The sequence below is a fragment of the Pseudopodoces humilis genome, chromosome 4 (genome assembly GCF_049639895.1).
Source record: "Pseudopodoces humilis isolate 2021_Gansu_Grassland_sample_001 chromosome 4, ASM4963989v1, whole genome shotgun sequence".
NCBI classification, from domain to species: domain Eukaryota; kingdom Metazoa; phylum Chordata; class Aves; order Passeriformes; family Paridae; genus Pseudopodoces; species Pseudopodoces humilis.
In genome coordinates, this window is record NC_142203.1 from 40,138,823 (window position 1) to 40,158,617 (window position 19,795).

General features: G+C 37.7%; 1 protein-coding gene across 3 annotated transcripts in view; it reads right to left on the minus strand.

Moving 5' to 3' along the window:
- NTRK2 (neurotrophic receptor tyrosine kinase 2) overlaps window positions 1–19,795 on the minus strand; it is a 198,183-nt gene that overhangs the window by 158,758 nt on the left and 19,630 nt on the right. For all 3 annotated transcript variants that reach the window (XM_005522628.3, XM_088053983.1, XM_014252329.2), the window contains exons 4-5: window positions 14,427–14,495; window positions 11,194–11,348 (exon numbers count right to left, since the gene is read on the minus strand). In XM_005522628.3, coding sequence (XP_005522685.1) covers window positions 11,194–11,348; window positions 14,427–14,495 — 224 coding nt within the window. The remainder of the gene's footprint in view (window positions 1–11,193; window positions 11,349–14,426; window positions 14,496–19,795) is intronic.

A 19,795-nucleotide genomic window follows, 5' to 3' on the forward strand; every position in this document is an offset into this window, starting at 1 on the left:
AACAAATAAATAACCATCAAATCCCTGTGAACAGATTCATACGTTTGCTGGAGGTTCAACAGAAGCTAGATGTATTGGAAACCTCCCTTAAATTAGTTCAATAAAAAATAACTGAGTGGAAGCAATGCAGAAAAGAAGATGAATAATTTTCCAGACAATGCTTTCCTGCCTAATAAGATTTGAAGATCAGCACAAGTATACAATAACTGCTCAGGCAATTCTCACAGTGTTTCAAGCGGTATGGTAATATGATTCCCATTATAGGCATCATGGATTTCTCCTATTATGTTCACTATATAAATCATATGTTGAAGTTTATTGAGACAGAGCTGGAGTTTGTATGTCTTGATGCAGTAATCTGTTAGCGAAGGTAGCCATCTGCTCTAGCCTGCTGTGAATTCAGACCTCATCAGTGTCTGTCAACTAGCGGAGCAGGAAATAAAACTAATCTTAGGGAACATTTGGATATTAATTATGCTAGTTAAGGAACAAGCATGAGAACCAATGAGGTAATTTGCTTCATAAAGTTACACTTTCACAACACCTCTAAATACTATTCCAATTACTCTTGCCAGACCTGAACATGCAAAGAGAATAAAGGTCCCCACTCTTCTTAACCCTACCACTTGGGAGGAGGTCTACATGATAGATTAGCATCTCATTGTGCAAACTGGCACAGTTCCTACTAACACATCATTTCATGTGAAACCTCTCATGCAAGCAAAAATAAAAACAACTTTTTTCCCTTAGAGCTCTCCTTTAAATAGCTGTTAAGTTTTGGGACAACTTCTTCCTGCAGTGTGTTTATTTATAGGATAAGCAACTGAAGTTTAATTCCTCTGGTACTGGCTCTGGTTCCCACCCAGAACTAGATCTAGTTCTGTTTATTTGCAGAAGTCTTCACATGTCATATTCGTGTTACATCTCTAATGGAAACAGCTACATCATGCTGCATCCTGCCAGAAGGCTATAAAGTAACAGTGCTTATTATATGTTATGTATTATATGTTCATAAAGTTACACTAAAAACCAGTTGCAAGGTCCCTGAATCTAAAAAGGTACAAATGGAATGGAATGGAATGGAAGGGAATGGAATGGAATGGATCGGAATGGAATGGAATGGAATGGGAGTTAGAATTTGAGACAGAATAGATTAGAAATCGCATTATTGTGTGTTATTTTACTCTTTTTCCAGTCATAAGATGGGTGGAAACCCAATAATTGTCTTGGGATTCATTTTTCTGGTTAGATGTATTGAGATAGAGTGCTTTAACTGCAGGCTAATTTTCCTTTTATTTCCAAGGGCACCCAGACTGCTCAACAGCAGAATCCACACAAGTTGAGATGTGGCTCTATTTGTGAAAATAAAGACAATCACATAAGGCCTCATCTAGACGTGTGATACACTGCTTTTACCAGCAAAGCAATGACACTAAGCAGCAAAACCTGTATTGAACAATAACTGAATGTTAAAAAAACATGATGGACCTTAACATACACAAATGCTCAGTTCATATGCCCAGTATAGTGTAAGACCATTTACACTGACCAGTAGTAACACTTTGACTCTTACAGAACTACAGAGATACCCAACCACACTTCCTTTACTCACTAGTTAATCTGGTTAAATACAGTGTTTTAGATAGTTATCACTTTTGTTTATAGGGACTTTGTAAACAGTAGTTGATACAAACTATCAGGTAGCATACTCAAATACTTTTGTATGCTGCCAGCAGAGTGAGATTACACTGGAGCATAAGGGCCTGTACAAGGTAGACATGACATCATCGTTCTACAAGTTTCATCTTGGTATCTGTCAGATTACTCCATGCCACAAAGCTCAAAACACAATCTCTGTTCCAAACTTTGACAGAATTAATTATTATGAGTCTGGATATCAGCAATAACTCTAGTAGTACCTGACCGATGTTTCAAGTTTGCTATATTCTTGGCCTTAACCTTCTGCAGTAATGTGTTGTATACAGGCTTTTGACACAAGCCACTCCCTTTTATGAGTTCTGGAATTTCTCACTGACATTCAAATTTATTGAGTACTCTCCTATTCTAGTGGAACAGAGTAAAGAGAGTCTCTGAATGATCTCTTTAAGACCACCTTGATTCATTTTGTTTTTAAATTCCTCTTCCTTTTCAATAGTCTATTCAAAGCTTTCAACCTCTACAAAAATGGAGAATAGAACCTACTACTGAGAACTTAAAACTGCAATGTAGAGAGTAACACAGTTTGAGAGATTAAATCATACACTAAAATCCATATCTTTCCATTATGCACTGGTACATAATAGCTACCTGTTTCCACTGCATACAGAATGTATTTTTTCATATTCAGTGTGATTACACTTTATTCCCAGGAATAGGCAGATCTGGATTAGAATAAGCAGTTACTTCCCTCACCCCAGCACAACTAGACAGAACTAGAGACAAGCAAGAGGAAACTCATTTATATCAGCTGAGTCTCTCCAAATAGCATCTTATGCTTTAGGAGAAACAAACACTCTTTAAAGTAAGGTTTGGGGGAGGGGGGGCATTTACCTTCATAGACCATCATTAGGGCAAAAGAATGGCCTGAAGCCATCAGACAGTGGAACTGTCAAGCACCACTAGGGAATGACTCACATCTTCACAGCACACGGCTGGGACTTCAGCAGCCACAAAACCAACACTTTGGATGCCATTTTCAAAGGTTACTACCACATTTGGCTACACAGCTGTCAATGGAAATTAAGAAAATGAATATGCCTATACCCCTAGAGGGATTTCTAAGTCTTCATGCTACTACTTATAACTTTCTACAGAAAACCTGAACTGGCCTCCCTAAGCCAGACTGTCACTACATGTCAAAGGAAGAATATGATCTAATAGAGAAATAAAAACTCTAGTCTGTAATTCAACTTTTAGCATCAAGAACTTTAGTCAGTATACTAAAGGAACATTTAGAAGAAGGTCTTAAACCAGAACAAGCAAATCCACCATTACACCGAAGATACTGTATCACTATCTGTAGTTATAAATTTTTTTTTACAAAATTAATACTAGATTCACTTTTTCTGCTTCAGCTTTCACCAGCTCAGTTCTAGGATTTTTTTCAGTTGTTCAAAAAATTTAAAAATTATATTATTATGGTAAATTAGCCTAATGCCTAAGAAATTACATGATGAAAAAATTAGTACCTGAGAGAATACTATAAATTCAATATTGCATTCATTTATGCCATCCTTTGCACACTAAGCCCCTGATTTTCACTGGCTTCTCAACAAACTCCCAGGAGTCTAGATCACTAAATGGTTTTCAATATGGCCCATGTCATCTCCTTTTTGCTTGGCATGCTTTTGGAAGTCAATCTGTTGTGCAATAAGAACAAATAGCTACCAAATAAAAATGACAATCTTTTCTGCATCTGATTTTTAACCAGGTAATTTTAATCCTCACCTGAAATTCTTAACAATCTTTTTAATAAATATATTAGACACAGAATGATTAAAACAATACTGAGGCAGAAACCATCTATCAAACTGAACCATTCAAGGCAGCCTACCAGAACCACTGATTTATAAACATCCACTGCTGTTCTCAGGGCACAGTGATTCAAATCAGTCTACTTTCCTCACATAAGGTTCCAATACAGTCTAGGATTTTTGGTTCTCCTGGTTTGGCTTTTTCACTCTAGGGATAAAACATACAACTAATTATATGACTAGAGTACAACCTGGTAACAGCCACTACTTATACTGCCGTGAGCCTGAAAACAGGATGGTTGACAATGCAATTTGTCATGAACTGTCACATGGATCTGCAACTTTCAGAGGTCTTACTGGCTTAAAACTGGTTGTATCAATGTAAGGAAAACAGGATATGATGATGCAATACTCCTTGTATCATTCTACTGAAATTGTGCCTTGTTTGAAAATGCACTAATGTTTACAAATTCCAGAGGTCTTTTCCTATGTGCTTTCAATGGTTTAAAAAAAAAAACCAACCAAAACAGTGAGAAACTTTCTAGTAATTCCAGCTACAAAGGTAAGAGCTGTTGGATATGTGATTCACCTCTTGGGTTTCACTTAACAAAAACCTGCAGCCAGCAAGCTCTGAGCCAAATTTCCAGCCTGGTTGGCTTCAAAGAACTATAAAAAGGATTCCCCAAAAATTTACAAGCAAAGCATGAATGAAAGAAACACAAGTAATTGTTTCCATTTCCTGTTTTATCACAACCACAGAATCAAAATGCTCAGTATGTAAAAAATTGCAGAAATCTCAGAATTTGTAACAAGATGACAAGCACATATTTAATGAAGATTTAAAAAATATGTTGGGCAAATAATATACAAAATTAGTGGAAATAAAGAACATTAAATACAAATTTTCATGTTTCTTTTATCTTCTAGAGCCCAAATATCTCTGGTTTTTTTCTTAAGTTCTACGATCCCTTTACCCTCCAGTCCTCATTTCATTATATTAATCACCATGCACTACTCTTCATCACTTCACTAAGATTTTGCCATCATGAACAACAAAACTTGGAATTTCCAGTGGGTTAAAATGGAAAGTAAAGGCATTAATCTTAGAGGTATAAGAGGAAAAGATCAAAATGAATCTGGGATTATGACCCATTTCTCCAAATTCCCGTACTCTGCCCACTGTGTGTGAATGCAAATTTGAAAAACCTGCCCTGGATCAAAATCTCTTCAAATCTTCAGGAGAACATATAACCACTGAATAAAGCACTGAATCACCACTGAATAGATGTACACTTGCCATGTGGTACAGCAAATATTGATGGGTGTTTTCCACAGTGACCAAATGTACCAATGGTGCTTTGCACAGGTCTGGCAGAATGTATTTCTGTCAGAAGGCAGAATGAAAGATATGGCAGCTCACTGAGACACCCAAATATTTTAAAATACTAAATGAAATCTGCCTCCTCTCATGGCATGTCTGATTGCAACTTTCAACCAGGAGTCTTGACAGAAAACAATTAAACAAGTACAGTCTCCACCAGGTGATGAGTCTACTTTAAAGTATGCTTTCCCAGATCAAATGCAGTCTTACTTTGCCTTTAAACACTCCATCACTCCATACTTAACTAAAATTTTCACTAGAAGCAAACTTCTTTACGTAGAGCCAGCACATGCCACAGCAAAGACCACAAGACTTGCTAACTCATCTTCACAGCCACAGTGACAAGCACTGTCTACACAGAACTGTCACGCCATCCAGGGCTTCAAATGCCATCATGAAGGCAGTGCAGCCAAAAAGCACCAACAGATGTGCACCCATACAAATTCATTTGGACACCAAGCTGTCATCTGCAGTCAACCTCTACAGAAGCTCTGACGATTGCTGCTGGTATTTCAAACCACATGAAGGGTTTACATTTCCAAGGCTTACATCAGCTCCTTAACTTCTGCCCAGGACCTTTCCTTCAAAAGCCTTAGGTGTGGTCTGGATTCTATCACGAAGGTGCTGAATAAAATAGGAGCTTGCATATTATTACCTAGTCCCCAGTAAAAATATAAACTGCAAGAATTTTGAGATGAAATGTTTTTACAGGAGCTATCAATCTTATCAACAGTTGGCTTGCTAGCAGTATCATGAAGGTATCCAACCATGTTTTCTGAATGGCTAAGGAAATTAAATTACATCTGTAGAAATTTTTCTAATGTGGCATTTAAGCTTCAGCTGATCCACAACAGCTTTCAAAAGAAAACCAAAGACAGGTAGTGCCATTGGGCTGAATATGTCAGCCACAAGCTTAAGAGATGAACTGAGAGTTATACTGCCTTTGAAGAATAAGTTAATGAGGCCCAAACCAGCTTATGCAAACCTCTAACAAATGGCTTCTTATTCACTAAGTGTAGGTAATGCATCTGCAATTCCTGTGTGGCTATCTGCAGAATTTCATGTGTGTCCAGACAATACTCAAAACAATGCTGACCTGCCTAATGTTGCAGCATGATAAACATGTGATCCTGAAACAGGAACATTTTTAGTGAACAACATAAAAAAGTAAATTGATGGGTTTCACTTTTGGCACCAAGTATACCATACGCCAAGTATATTACTGAAGGGATGCCTTGAAGACAGGATTCCCCTTTTAAAGAAAACAGCACTTTCTTTAGACTTCAGGATAGAGTTATCAAGTCACCAGTCTTCGCCTAGACAGACCCAAGTAAGAGCATCACCAGAAAAGAGTCAAGGACCTGTTCTTAGCAGATCAGTACTCCACACTTACACAGATGCATCAAGTCAGGCACAGAGAGTACCTCTGTAAACCTGCACAATGTCTTGAGTTCAGAGACACTTCTTTCGCTTGGATAATGCTTTATTTCTTCCTATTTCTAATCTGTTTTGTATTACAGATTTACTTCGCTGACATTAAAGCAGAACTTGAATCAGAAATATCAAACAAAAATCAGCTTTTTGTTTTGAGACATTCACATGCCACATGTGGCTCAACTATCATCATTCACTATCCCTGATTTACGTAGATGGTCATGTCTAAACATCTGTATGAAAGCTGATATTTGATTCACAAATCGATAAATATTGCAGGTTCAGAAGAAAGTTATATATGTATCTTTAAAAATGAGATTCTCATTGCCTTTTCAAACTCCATAATTTTTGGTTATTTCCACTTAAAAGCGAGAAAATTCTTTTAATTAAGTTTGGAAAATTTTAACTCAACTTGAGAGCAGCAGTGAAACCCTATTACTGTGAAAGACTCACAAAAAATGAAGTTTTTCACATAGCCCACAATCACAGACAAGAATTAAAACTCTTACAGAGAAAATAAGAACAGTTTGCCACCACATATCATGCACCACATCTAGTTCTTGTGCCAAAATAAACAACACAGGCTAGAGAATCCATGAATATTCTGAAATGTAAACACTGAGAACATTCAAGGCTTTTTTTAAACTCAATTCTGCCTGTAATATTCTCCTTCTAATAGTCTTATCGGTGAAATCTAGCTGATAGTGGAAAAAAATGTCAACACCCACTGGATTATGCCTTTGCTTGTGGTTTTAGATTGCATTTTACTGTGATTGCCCAAGATCTAATGCTTATTTTATTGGCTCGGTAATAACTACAGATCTTTTCTGTAAATTCAAAGAAAAAAATGTGTCAATCCTTCAGTTTTGCCTATCTTCCTCCTTCGGATTTATACCCACCTGCTTCCAGTCTCATATCCCCACTTATTTACCTCTAGCACAAAAAAAACAAAATCACTAGAAACAGGTTTAAATGAAGCCAACAAGCAAGAAATGGGCAAGCAGTTACTTCAGTTTGAAATTCTACTTTACAACAAGTCCTACATTTTTTCAGTTGTACACAAGTATCTTAGTACACAATAAGAGCAACACCATGGTACTTTGTGTGCAGGAGAAGAGACAGGCATAGAATGTGAGCATTCATTAAACCACATAGCTCCTAGACCAAGCAACAGTTCTGCTGACTGGCTGCAGATGCAAACAGCCAGCCACTCTGAACATACTTTGGTGGTACATAAAGCAAATTAGCACAGGGAACTAACCTGTAATATTGTTCAGTGGATTGTAGCAAGTATACATTACCAGTGACAAGAAAGAAGACTCCTAAAGAATATATGCTAAAAAACCATCCAAAGCCGGCACAGTAAGCAAAACTGAAAGATTCAGCACCACATCTCCATATACAAAGCTAAATTGGCCAGATAAGGCAAAATGCCATTAACCAGACATGCAAATACCAAATCTGCACAGGACTGAAGAGACAGCTGTAGAATCCATGCCTTTTCCCAAAACACAATAAGAAAAATATTTCTTTCAGTAACACTGAAATAATGGCTCAGTAACTGAATGTCTACCAGAGGGAGAAAGCAACACACCAACAATCAGTCCCAAGGATGTAGTCCTGCCTCCCTGGCATTCAGTGAGTTCCATGTGATCTGCAGTCTTTTGAATGACCCTACCCAAGGCACAGAACATGCCTCACTTCCAACGACTTAAGAAACTGGTGATAATAGACACCAGAGCTTGGAAGCATTAATAAGAATAAAGTGTTTACTCATTTAGTTGATTTATTGATTTTCTAATGCTATTTATCAGATGAAAACAAAAGAAGATGTCCCAGGTGGTGTGCTGCTCATGCTGTACAGAAAATTGGCAAATGCTCTGAGAATGGCAAAACTGAAAACCACCATCTCTGTACACAGAAGGCTCTACTATTGTGATAGATGCAACTTGAAAATCTTTGACACAGTAATTACATGTGATCCTAAAACCTAGAAAAATTTGACAAGTTTCATCATATCTACATACATTTCAAATGTAGTTGGAAAAACATTACCGATTTGCACTTTTTATATTGCAGATGGAAAGGATCCTCTAGATAGTGAGCATACCTGGCTTTAAACATCAATAAAATTAATCACAAAGTTGATGACATCTAAATGATAGTCAATATTTAATCAGCACATTAAGTTCAACAAGGAGATGAGATGAAACAATTTCATTAGTAGAAAAAATTAGAAAATCAGAGAAAATGTTTTACTAAAAATGCAGAGCCTACATGCCTAAATATTTCTCTTCACAGCAAAGGAAGCTAAAAAGCATCACGGTTTTCACAGGAAAAAAAAAATTCAATATGTCAAAAGCTGAATTCCTCTTCTGTTTCGGTTCTACATATTAGTTTCTCAAAAGGTTCTGGAAATGAAAGATACCATCTTCATCAGTGGTTTTGTTTTGAAGCTAAGGCTTGTCCTTTAAAATACAGAAAAATATCTGCAAAGATACTGAAACCAACAGCCATGCATTGGATTTTTAAGTTATCTTCCAGAACACATTCCATCAATATGGTCATTGCTCTTCCCCAGGAAAGAAAGGAAAAGAAAGTGTGGTTATCTTTATTAAAAATCTATATCCTGAATTGGTTCATTCTGAAAATGCAAATTAAGAGGAAACAGCTGCTAAAAGAAAAGGGGGAAAAAAGGGAGGAAAAATTATGTCAAATTTAGTGAAATTTGGGCCCTGTAAATATCAATGATTTGTAGGCATGTGCTGGCATCCACTCAGATCTTCAATACAATGCATGTTTTCCATATGCAAATTACACATACTGCAAATTCCAATCTAAATATTGTATATACTCACCTTTCCTCCTCCTTTCCGTTTTCTAGTTTTAAGTACCACCTTCCCTTGTCATGACAAGTATTTTAGTCAAGATATGCCCACAGGATGCATGCATGTGTACAGACCTATGCACCTAAACAGCATCCAGGGCACAGAGACAAGCCTGTTTTGGCTGCAGATGGTTAAGAAATCAAGGGAAATAACTAACCTTTCACAGGTTTAATTCTGAGTATTTAAAATCTAAAGTTTTCAAAGGAAAATCCTAGCAACCTGGTAACTTCTAGAGGTGCCAGCCAAGAATGTTACAAAATGTGCTGGAGTTTCTCTTTTGCAGTAATTGATCTCAGTCCAACAGCGGACCTCTCTACACCCAGCACATTAATCTACCTTCTAGTCCATCCAGCTGGAGCAGAAAGTTGGATCCATTTAGCTCAGCTAGGTACTATATCTCCCATTTCAGGTAAGTCAGATCCTGGAGCACCCAAGACCAACTCCACAGCTCACAAGACTCCCTGAGTTTTTTGATTGCACGAGACACTAACCATTTCTGCCACCACACCTGGCCCCAGAAAGAAGCTAAGCACAACATCAACAATGATATCAGGCCACAAAACACACAACTGACACTAAATGCTGCATTTGCTGGGCCTGCAGTGGTCCCCACCATGGCTGTTCTTTGCTGGCAGCTGCAATCAGGGAATGTTACAGCATGCACACAAGGCAGTGAAGAAAAGGACACTCAATGGACAAAGACAGAAGGATAAAAGGTATAATTTCTCCTACTGGTCACATTCACTTGCAGCTTTTCCCACCCAAATCAGCTCTCCATGAAGATCCCCTTGCTCCCTTTCCTTCCTGCCTGCCATTTCCCACTCTGCGTCCAGAGTCCAGCAGATGTGACATGTTGGAAACACCCCATTTCTGCCCCTCATACACAGAGGTGGAGAAATCACCAGCTACTGAGTGAAACCTTTCCCCAGCTATCCCAGGTCAATATGTAGGCAGCAAAACTGTATGGCAAAGGAAGGCAAAGGCAAAAAAGGCAAGGAGATGACCTTACAGTTATATAATTTACCCGTTTTTTTTTCTAGATCCATATACCTGAAAAAAATATGCTACAGTATACCACAGACCTAAGCTTGATATAACTCATTTGTATAGCCTTTAAAGTGAGCTCAGGAGAATTTTATTTGCATGAAGAACAGAGCTGTTGCTAATTTGTCTCAAGTAGCATGCAGGTCTGAATTTTCTTCCAATGGTCCTAATACTAGTATTTTTGAGGGAAAAGAAATACTTCATGAACTATAAATACCTGAAAAAAAAATTCAAGTAGGTGAAATTGAGCTATGAATGTCTATTAAGCTTGGAAATAATATTTAGTTCAACAAAGGCACATGCATCCTATATATTACTTGTGTGCTATTTATAATCAGTATTCTGTTTCCCTGCACTTGAATACGCTCTTAGATAATCAAGAGAAGAACAAACATATTTACATGAACCAGTGAAGGGCTTAGACACCATATCAGCTGTGGCTGAGGTCACTTGGCCTGGAAGAGATGGAAGGGAGACCTCATTGGGGTCTTCAGCTTCCTCGTGAGGGGAAGATGAGGGGCAGGCACTGATCTCTTCACACGTGTAACCAATGGACTCAAGGAAATGGTATGAAGGTGAGTTGGGGGAGTTTAGGCTGGATATCAGGAGTGTGGTTGGGCACTGCAACAGGCTCCCCATGGAACTGGTTCCAGCACCAACCCTGCCTGAGTTCAAAAGGCATGTGGTCAAAGCTTTTGGGCACATCGTGTTACTCCTGGGGTGTCCTGTGCAGTGCCAGGAGCTGGACTCCATGATCCTGTTGGCTCCCTTCCAACTCAGGATATCCTATTATTTTATGAAGTTCCCAGAACCATTCCATGTGGGGCAAAAGACCACTGAACAGTTAATATCTCCACTGAAAACCTCCTTTGGAGCACTACTGTCATCCTGAAAAGTATTTTGTTAAAAAGCATGTTTGTTTTTCCTGGGCTCATGATTATTTAGGAGTAGTTTTATGTTAAAATAATATTACCGCAGTTCGGGACCTTCATATCCAGCAGGGCTGTCCTCTTATTGTTGTCATCTATGCAATATAAGTCCTGAGTTTCTGTGTAAAACTTGGTCTCTTGAAATTTCTTGATCCACATGATTTCACAGGAACACTTGAATGGATTGTCACCCAATATCCTAGAGGAAAAAACACCAGTTTATTTATAGGGTGAAACATGCCAAGCATATAGAAAAAAAATGAGGGCCAGGCAGGCTCCAAGCATTCATCTGGGCGAAAATACAAGTTAGGAAGGTTAACAAAGGCAAGTTGAACCCTTTCCTTAAGAAGCATAAGACATGCACCTTTGGTAAACTCAGTGCAAAGTAAGCTGCCAAGTGGTAACAGTTTCCATGCAGGGAATTAAGCTCTGCATGCACTGAGAACCCAGAATATCATAGGCAGGAGAGCTCACACAGGGGATTTGGCTACTATTTCCAATTCATCGGTGTAAATCAGGAGCCCGTGGAGACTGGCCACTCAAGAAGCTCCATTTTATTTCATAAATCAGGAAGAGATTAGAATTCATCCCTTCTACACCTGAGCCACCACTCAGTTACTTCAGAAATGGTTTACTGCTGTGGGGTGGTAAATTCTTTATAGAGAGTCAGTCTTGGATTATATGCACACTCTAACAAACTTTAATCACAAAAGAGGATTTTTCCTAATCTTTCAAATTCATCTGCTACAACACTCTAGAAAAACCTCACAGTAAAACCGTAGGTAATATTATGAAGAAACACTAAAAATGAAAAATGAAAAAATGGCCCTGAAACAGAAATTGATATGGTACCCTGTGTAGAATTTAAACCACAGGTTAGCAAACTTAACAAATTCTAGTTTTACAATTTGATAAATATACACAACTAGCAATTAATTACATGCATGTTAAACATGTTCTGTAGGAACAGAAAAATATCTCCATAATCAGTGACCAGCATTATTTTTCCTTCTACGGGCATACATGAGATCAAATAAAGTGGGTGAGGAAGTGTCTGTTTAAGGCATTCCATTATCAGGAGAAAAATCATTCTTAACGAAGTTTCACAGGTATTTTTAATGTACAGAAACTCATGTTTCTTCCAGAATCTATGCTCATAACTGCCTCCTGAAGACATGAAGCGTGCAAATCACGAAAAAAACAATCTTATTAGAGCCATAACCTGTTTCTCCAAAAGCTACCTCAAGTTATTTGAGGAAAAACAACTGCAGGGATCCTCAAAAGTGTCTGAAGGAGCAATCTGTACTCACAGAAGTCATCCACTGGACCAAATGCAGCATGAACAAAAATTGCTTGCACAAGACACAGTATGAATACGATGATTCCTTGGGTCAAAGCCTATGATGTGCATTTTCAAAACAGTGACATTTACTTCCATCTCCTGTTTTATTCTACAGCTTCCTGGTAAAGAGAAATTTCTCTTGACCAATGGCTGAGCAGCCTTTTAGTGTTTTATTTTGTGCTAAACCCATCTAGGGAGTTAGGCACATCATTGGCAGGATGCTGGACCCATAATGACCCCCTACAGACACTCGTGTGAAAAAAAAATTCTGACCTGTGGACAGCAAATTCCAAGTCTTTACCTTGTTTGCAGTAATTTTATGGCTGCAGCTCATTTGTCAAGAAGAAACCTTCCAAGGTGGCATCTCCTTCTCTGTAATACCTGGTGACTCTCCTCTACTACACCTTATTCTAAACTTCTCATCCCTTTAAGTTTTGATTTGCAAGAGTACTAACAAGACAAACATACTTATCTATCATATTTAGGGGAAGTTCTTCAGAAGCTATTTATGGCAACATTAGTATCTCAGATTCACCTACCAACACTCTTCCTTCTCTCCTGTTTCTGATCTTGAACTATGCCTTAAACACTTGTCAACAGAATTATTCAAATATACTGATTTTATCACTGCTTCTCCTCCTTTCAGGCTCTACTGTTATCCCTCCACTTTTTTTCCCTCATTTTCCCCACATCTGTTTATCTCACTTCATCACAACATCTATTTACATAACTTCAGTTTGTCTAGTCCTACACTCCCTTTCCCAAGCCCACAACACTCTACCTCAATTTTGTATCCCCTTTCTCTCTCAACTTGTACATCATCATCACGCATTGCCTCCGTACCTCAAATACTACTCTCTTCAACCTTCACACTATCCATTTTTCCCGTATCTCGCTCACTCCCACTACCTCTGCCCTGCTTCTTCATGCAGAAGCAACAGAACAACAAAGGGCATGGAACAATGGGAGAGCTTTGCAACTAGCTAGTATCCTCATTAGAGAATTCAGCAACTGTCACGTTGAAAAAAATATTCCAGTGAACAGTGTTCCCTGGGCCATAAAGAAATTATACCAACTTAATTATCAACAAAATATACCTAAAGGACATAGTCTTTTTGTGCCACTGAGATTCGCTCATTTCACTTCTCACATGCTGAAGTTCACCAAAAGAGGCCTAGGATTGCATGTCAGGTGCTTCAGACTTGGACTGGCACTTTGGAAAAATTCTGACTCTGCTCTGAGATCCAAAAGAGCAACCTCCCTCTCCTCTGTAGCCCCAGCTCTCTCAGAACTCCTGCAGGCTCTCTGCATATTAACAGAGAATGCACAGCATGACCAAAATTTTGGAACGTATATCAGTAAGAAAATATGGCAGGTGTAACAGGGAATAAAAATATCTGCTATAAAATATTTCTTTTATAAAAATAAAAAATATAGCACTGAAAAAAAATCGATAAAGAAATGTTTACCAGTGCTTTCCTTGCTAAATGATTATATAAAGCACACTCAAGAATTTGAGAAAATAAAGATACTCTTAAATAGCCAGCCACAAGCATATAAGCTGTGTAGCCACTATAAGAATATGAGAGACAATCTTTGTATGAATATATGCAAAAGACTGCATTTTCACAAGTTCAAATATTCAAATAAACACCAGTAGATTTGTGTGAAGTAATCTCACAAAAAAATATATCTTAAAGCTGAAAGATGAGCCTATTTTCACCCCTATGTTGCTTTAAAATAAATACCTAACCTTCTGGAAGCCCTGGAATGAAAATTTCTCTGCATTTAACTGTTCAGATTTGATGCTTTCTTTGGACTAGAACTGCACTTCTAATTCCTGATGGACCTCTGCCTTCAAGAGAACAAACTTCGAAGTGTTATTCTTCCATTCCAGCCAAAAATAAACTTATATTTTAAGAAATGACAACTTACAGATCAGACAAACCCAGATGGCGAAAAGGCTTCTTGGACAAACTTGAGAGCTTGTTTCTGGATAAATTTCTATGGCAAAAGAAAAAATTTGCATTAATTAGAATTGCTTCTTCTTACACTAAAAATACAGTTTGTGTCTCTTGAAAAAGCAATTAAGAAGTAGAACCAGCTGTTAAAGCCCTTTGACTTCAGTGGTAAAAGGGCAGTGTCCAGTCTAACTTTATGATTTGAATGTTTTCAAGGACTTGAATCCAGTCACCATCTAACGCCAAATACATTCAAAATCAAACTCAACAAGGATCAATATTTTCACTTTTAGCACTTTTTCAATTGCAGAAAAGCAGCAGATTTAACTGTGTTTCAAAAGTATTTTGTAAAGTCCAGGTGTTAATTATATGCTCAATTTATTCATGTGAAATGGGTGTATCCCTTTCTTTGATGTTGTACCAAACTCTACTCATATAAGCCCTCCTCACATGCTAGCACACATCCACATCAGAACTCTTTAGTTGTTCTTTGCAAATTGCATGTGCAATATGCACCCACACGGAAGATCAAAAGGAAAACTGTAAAATGCCTGTATTGGGCTTTTTTATGTCAATTAAGCATTTATGGTTTCCAGTGGTAATTAAGTGAAAGGTCTTCTACCATTATGCAGAGCAAAGAAATGTCAATCTGAACCAGAAATACTCCTCCCCTCATGGGCTTACAAAACTGCTTTCTCCACCCCAAAGCAAAAAAATGCTGTTTTTGTATAGTCTTATCAGCCTATGAATTAAAGATAGTGAGAGCAGTAAACTGTTTAACTGCCAGCAGTAAAGCGCAAATCAGTGTTATGAGCCAAAATACCATGAATTTTATGTGGTATTATAAAGGCGCCATAGGGGCTCCAAACTTAGCATTGCATTGAATCTAAAACCAGGGATTAATTTTTTTTTTATTTTTTATCTGACTAAATAACACAGTGTTTACTTCCCAACTTTCAGTCATTGATCTTTGAGTACAAGACAATTTTCACAGAAATTACAAGTTGGATATTGTACAAATGTTTAGAACAGAAACAAAGAGATTATATTTATATTTCACCACTTTTTTGATTCCTTCTGGCAAAGAAGAGCCTGAAGTTTACAAACTAACTGGTCCTTATGTGTGAGAGCGAAACACAGGAGCTACTATTTCATTAGTCAGGTGAACTGCACTGCCCTATGGCACATGCTGATGGAAATGTCTCATGGACTCTGATCAGATAAATCAATATTAAGGCACAATTTGCATATAGAACAGAAGTTATGTTTAAGCAAATACTGTCACTATGTGGTTTTTTTTCCTAGTATGCATATGCTCTGTGCTGGGAGGCTGAACAAAAGAAGCTGGATCCTCATACTGACTTGGATTTTTGCCTCCAACACAGAACCACATGAAACCCCATCCCTCCATGGGAAACTCTTCACTCACCACACAGGGGAACTGCTTCTTTCCCACACTGACAAGCAGCATGTATGAAGGCCCCTGAGGTACTGCCAGGCAAGGCATGCACCTGCCTCTCTTATCTGCGTTATCAAATAAATCCTACCTTTCCCAAAACACAACCAGATATACAGTAGGCTTTACCTGCAGACCACTGCTATAAATTTATCACCTTAAGTAATACTTTGACAGTAAATTTAATTTTATATATATATATATATTTCATAAAGTGAGCATTTTTAATTGACTACAGAGATGCCTACTGCAGTTTCCTTAACTCATGTCAAGTGAAAAAGAATCAATGCCAGGTTTATTTTGAAGTAGTTAATGATCCCACTTCCACTTTCATAGAAAGAGAATATAAATTAATTCCCCAATTCAACCACACATAAAAAGACCACAGCAAGCAGCCCAAAGAAAATGCATCTGAGGCTCTAAAGGGTTTTTTGCTTATAGAAAAAGAAAGTCAAGAGTACAGAGCCTGGCCCTGAAGCTAAACTTAAGGAGAAGACACAGATTTAGTCAAAAGTATGCTTGTATTTTCATGAAAAGATCAAGCTCACTTTAAACTTTTTAGCCCTAATTCAGCTAAAAGCAAATCAGTGGCAATATGAGTAGAACAAAAACAGACTGAGAAACCACATAAAGATTTACAGAGCTAGCAACATGGACAGAGTTCTATCACCTATTGTGCTTCTGAAAAGGAGAGGCAAGAAAGAGGAGGAGGGAACAGATCTAAGGAGAACCGGGGAAAGAGATGAAGACATGACCATTTTGCTACACTCAGTCTCCCTCCACAGGCAACAGCTTGCTCTGCCTGTGGCTGGAACTAGCCCTGTGTGCAAACAAGGGGAAATCTGCAGCAGGGCTGATCTCTAATGGTTTCCTTTGGCTGCTTTACCTAAACCTGAACAGTGTAGAGATACAGACACATTTTAATACCTGGAGCTGTATGTATACACTACACTCACAATCTATGATTCAGCGATGCACTTAGACGTAGGCTGGCACGTAACAACAACTATATTTTAAAGTTTTTGTGAATAGGCACTTGCTTTGAAATGTTTTTATATTTAAAGGCACTGACAATACACCAATACACTGTGTATTACACAGGTCCATTAAATTACTGTTAGCAGCAGATAAGCTTATAAACAGCACTACTAAAATGAGGCTGTTGGCTAGCTTGAGTCTATGGGCAGTGTAAACACCAAAATTAGCTGAGCAATGCTATTAATTACACTTTGGAACATTGGAACATTTATTTTACTGTCATTTATGTTATTACTCAAATCTTCTCATGATAGATAATTTTATAAAGAAACCTTCTAAATTTAGAAATATACCTTTTATATAATGTAGCTCCTTAACGACATTACAAGATTTTTCACAGAACAAAAAAGAAAGTTGTATCATAACAAAATTAATGCTTATATAGTTACATCAAGCTTCAGAAAAATGCTTTTTATTTTCCTTATGGGATAGTAAAAAATTTATTTCCAAATAAAATGTAAGACTTCTTAATAAAATACTTCAAATATAATGTAAGACCTGTACTCATACATTACCCTTGCAAAATTAAATTCCTTTAGCTCTTAATAGTTTTCACTGTCCCAACCACAACAGGAGCTATACTTCCTCCATAGGCAGTCAACAGGATTTCTGTTGCTGATGACAACAAGCCGTGTTTCACTAGGGCTTTCAGAAACATTTTAGTGTACCTAATGACTTGCCAAAGAAAACAAACAAATGCATTTTGCAGGGATAACAGATCAGCCTTAGTAAAAAATACCTCCATACTTGCTGCTTTGTCCTGTGCATCTAGAGCAGCTGGTGCCACTTAATATTTTCCATCTTATCTAGACTTATCCTGTGTCTGCCAACATAACTAAATCCCACCAAAAGAAAACATAGTATGAGACTGGATAAGCTCCTGGTTTATAATACAAGTATTCCGCATCAAGAATTCATCTCTATCAACTGAACAGATGTCAAGTTAGTCTAATTTGTTTCTAACAAGGAGATTCATGAGCTACAGCTCTACTAAAGTCTGCTCACCAGCAAAAACATATTCCCAGTTTGACTGTATGCTCAAATAAAGCTCTTCCTATGGCTGAAACACGTCAAAGCCATCTTATCCAAGTGGATTCTGTAAAGTCTAGCAGTTCACATATGTAGAGTGATACTTTTCCCTTAAGTGGTAACTTTGATAGGGTCTCTCTGTTCTGTTCAACAGACAGTTTTCTAAAAACTTGTTTACCTGTGTAAGTTTTGGTTAGAAGCAAACACTGGAGACAGACATACTTTGTGACTGCATGAAACCCATTTCCCTAAGGCAACATGCAAAAATGCCTCTCAAGAGCTCATACCAGTTGTCACATCTTACATGGTGTCTACCTGTCCAGACAGCCGAGAAGATCTGAAACTCTATTTATCTTTCTCCAAACTAAACTCATTATTTCTCACACTATATTCACGGTCATGGAGAGAACTGATTGCTTTTTTCATCATAATTACTCTTATTTTAAAGATAAGATGAGCACAGAAGCATAGAATCATAAAATAGTTTGGGTTGGAAAGGACCTTTAAGAGTGATCTAGTTCCAACTCTCCAACATCTTCATCTGCATGAGCTTGCTCAGAGTCCTGTCCAACCTAACCCTGAATGCTTCCAGGGCTGCGTCATCCACCATGTCTCTGGGCAACCAGAGTGCCTGTTGTCACTCTGTTGTTTACAATCACCCTTATTGTAAAAAACTTCTTCCTTATATCTATCTTTTATTTTCAAATAATTATTCTTTATCCCATTGCAATGATGTATGTACCTTTTCAACTGGCTCTTTATTGCACTGATCATACTCAGGCTCTGAGCCTCCTTATATTATTTGCCTTACAAGCTCCTTATGGCTCCACTGCTCTTCTCTGTAGCATTTTTCAAGATGAGTAGATTAGGTGTCCTAATCTATATACAGTATTCCAGTAGATTCCCTCACAGCAGCTAATGCAATGCGGAAAAGATGTAAAAATGTAACACAATATTCCTTCTGATCCCAGACTTGAATTTGTTTTGTTCTGCTTCATTGCACAGAGAATCTCACTTCTTTCCCAGCAGAGTCACTAAATCTTTCTCTGCAAATATATCCCTCAGACACCATGTTCTTATTGCATATTTCCACAGCCAGTGCACATGCACTTGGCTTTATGGAGTTTCATAGTTTACAGCCATAATTCACTGAGCAACTGTTATAGAGGCAAACACTTCAATTTACTCTGGAACATAGTTCCCCTATATTACCAACTGATTATAGAAGAAGTTCTTTATTAATGACTACATGAAGTAATATAAATTTCACAGGTTCCCAAGATCTGGTTCACACTCCTCTGGTGACTGTTCCATATTAAGGACAGCAATTACAGTCTAGGCAGAAACAGATATTCATGTCCACTTCCGTACAAAAATTAATTGCTGTTCTTTGGAAAACACAGGTCAGAAAGTGATTCCATCTCGTGAAGAAAGCAATCAAATCAAACAGGACCCTGTGTTCTGTTCAACAATTCTTTCCTTTTACAACGAAGTATCTTACAAAGACAAGGTTTGTCATTATGTCTTCTAAATCTCACTAGGATAAAAGCAAAGGGTTTGGTTAAATGCTAATACATATTAGCGTTCACCTATTGAAGATGTATGGACTAAAGCAGACACCTGGAGTATTTGGCTAAAACAGGGCACTTGTGAAGAACTGAACCATTCACAGTGTGATCTCAGTGTTTTATTGACCCATGTAAGTACCAAAGTGAGCCACTCTATGTCTGTCCCACTAGAAGGCACAAAAGTTGTAAAAAAAGAACTTTGATCAGTTCAGCCTTTGATAAATCTAAAGCATAACAAATCGAGAAAAACAC